Source organism: Sinocyclocheilus grahami, unplaced genomic scaffold (genome assembly GCF_001515645.1).
Source record: "Sinocyclocheilus grahami isolate Dianchi unplaced genomic scaffold, SAMN03320097.WGS_v1.1 scaffold12335.1, whole genome shotgun sequence".
Classification (NCBI taxonomy): Eukaryota; Metazoa; Chordata; class Actinopteri; order Cypriniformes; family Cyprinidae; genus Sinocyclocheilus; species Sinocyclocheilus grahami.
The window spans coordinates 4665-5449 of record NW_015514354.1 but is presented as its reverse complement, the minus strand read 5'-3'; the positions used below and the strand labels follow the sequence as shown (position 1 = coordinate 5449).

Below are 785 nucleotides of genomic sequence, written 5' to 3'. Positions count from 1 at the left end.
ATGCATATTTTAAGCTTGGGACCACCAGGTTTGTGTGTAAAAAATTAAAAAAGACATCGATATACAGGGTTTGTCATTGTACCGTGTCCAGTGGGCCTCAAAGAAGGCGGAGTAGTAGACGATGGTGGGGAGAAGAGCCGAGAAGCACCACAACAGCAGGGTGGGGAAGAACTGAGTGATGATGGGGTTCTGGAGGAACAGACACAGGGGGAAGATGAGTGACAGAATCATGACCCAATAATCACACTGCACTGTGATGCTCATTAACACTCAGTTTAACAGACTTCTTACATTCAGGTACTCCACGGGTTTGGTGACGTTGAACTTGTCCATGGTAGAGATGATGATGGCAGGGGTGGTGAGGAAGAAGAGCAAGATGAAGAGAAAGCAGTTGATGACAAAGCAGCGGAGCCACCAGTTGAGGCCACCAGTGGACAAATGCTCCCTGTGGAGAACAAGGTACAACTCGTGATTTATATAACTATAAGCATTTTCAACCTTACCCAGATACTAGTTCTATGCATCAAATATCAGCGTTATTATCGGTCCGTGTTCTTTAATTTGCACACTTTCAGTAGATCACCAGTAGAACTTTCCACTACCATCTGTGCATTTATGTTCATTTAATGACAAGCAGTAAAGTGGCTACTATGTCCAGATTTATTTCTTAACTAGTGTTGATTTTTGCAGTACCTAGTAACAATAGCTGTTCTACCCAGATCATGTCTTTGGCATGGAGCAAATGAAACAATATTTATATTTATATATATATATGTGACCCTGGA

General features: G+C 42.2%; 1 protein-coding gene across 1 annotated transcript in view; it reads right to left on the bottom strand.

Moving 5' to 3' along the window:
- Window positions 1–82: 82 nt before the first annotated feature.
- Window positions 83–785, bottom strand: part of LOC107578853 (CSC1-like protein 2) — a gene marked incomplete at its 3' end in the record, with an annotated part of 5185 nt that continues 4482 nt past the window's right edge. Inside the window, exons 5-6 of the mRNA XM_016264759.1 lie at window positions 292–445; window positions 83–189 (exon numbers count right to left, since the gene is read on the bottom strand). Coding sequence (XP_016120245.1) covers window positions 83–189; window positions 292–445 — 261 coding nt within the window. The remainder of the gene's footprint in view (window positions 190–291; window positions 446–785) is intronic.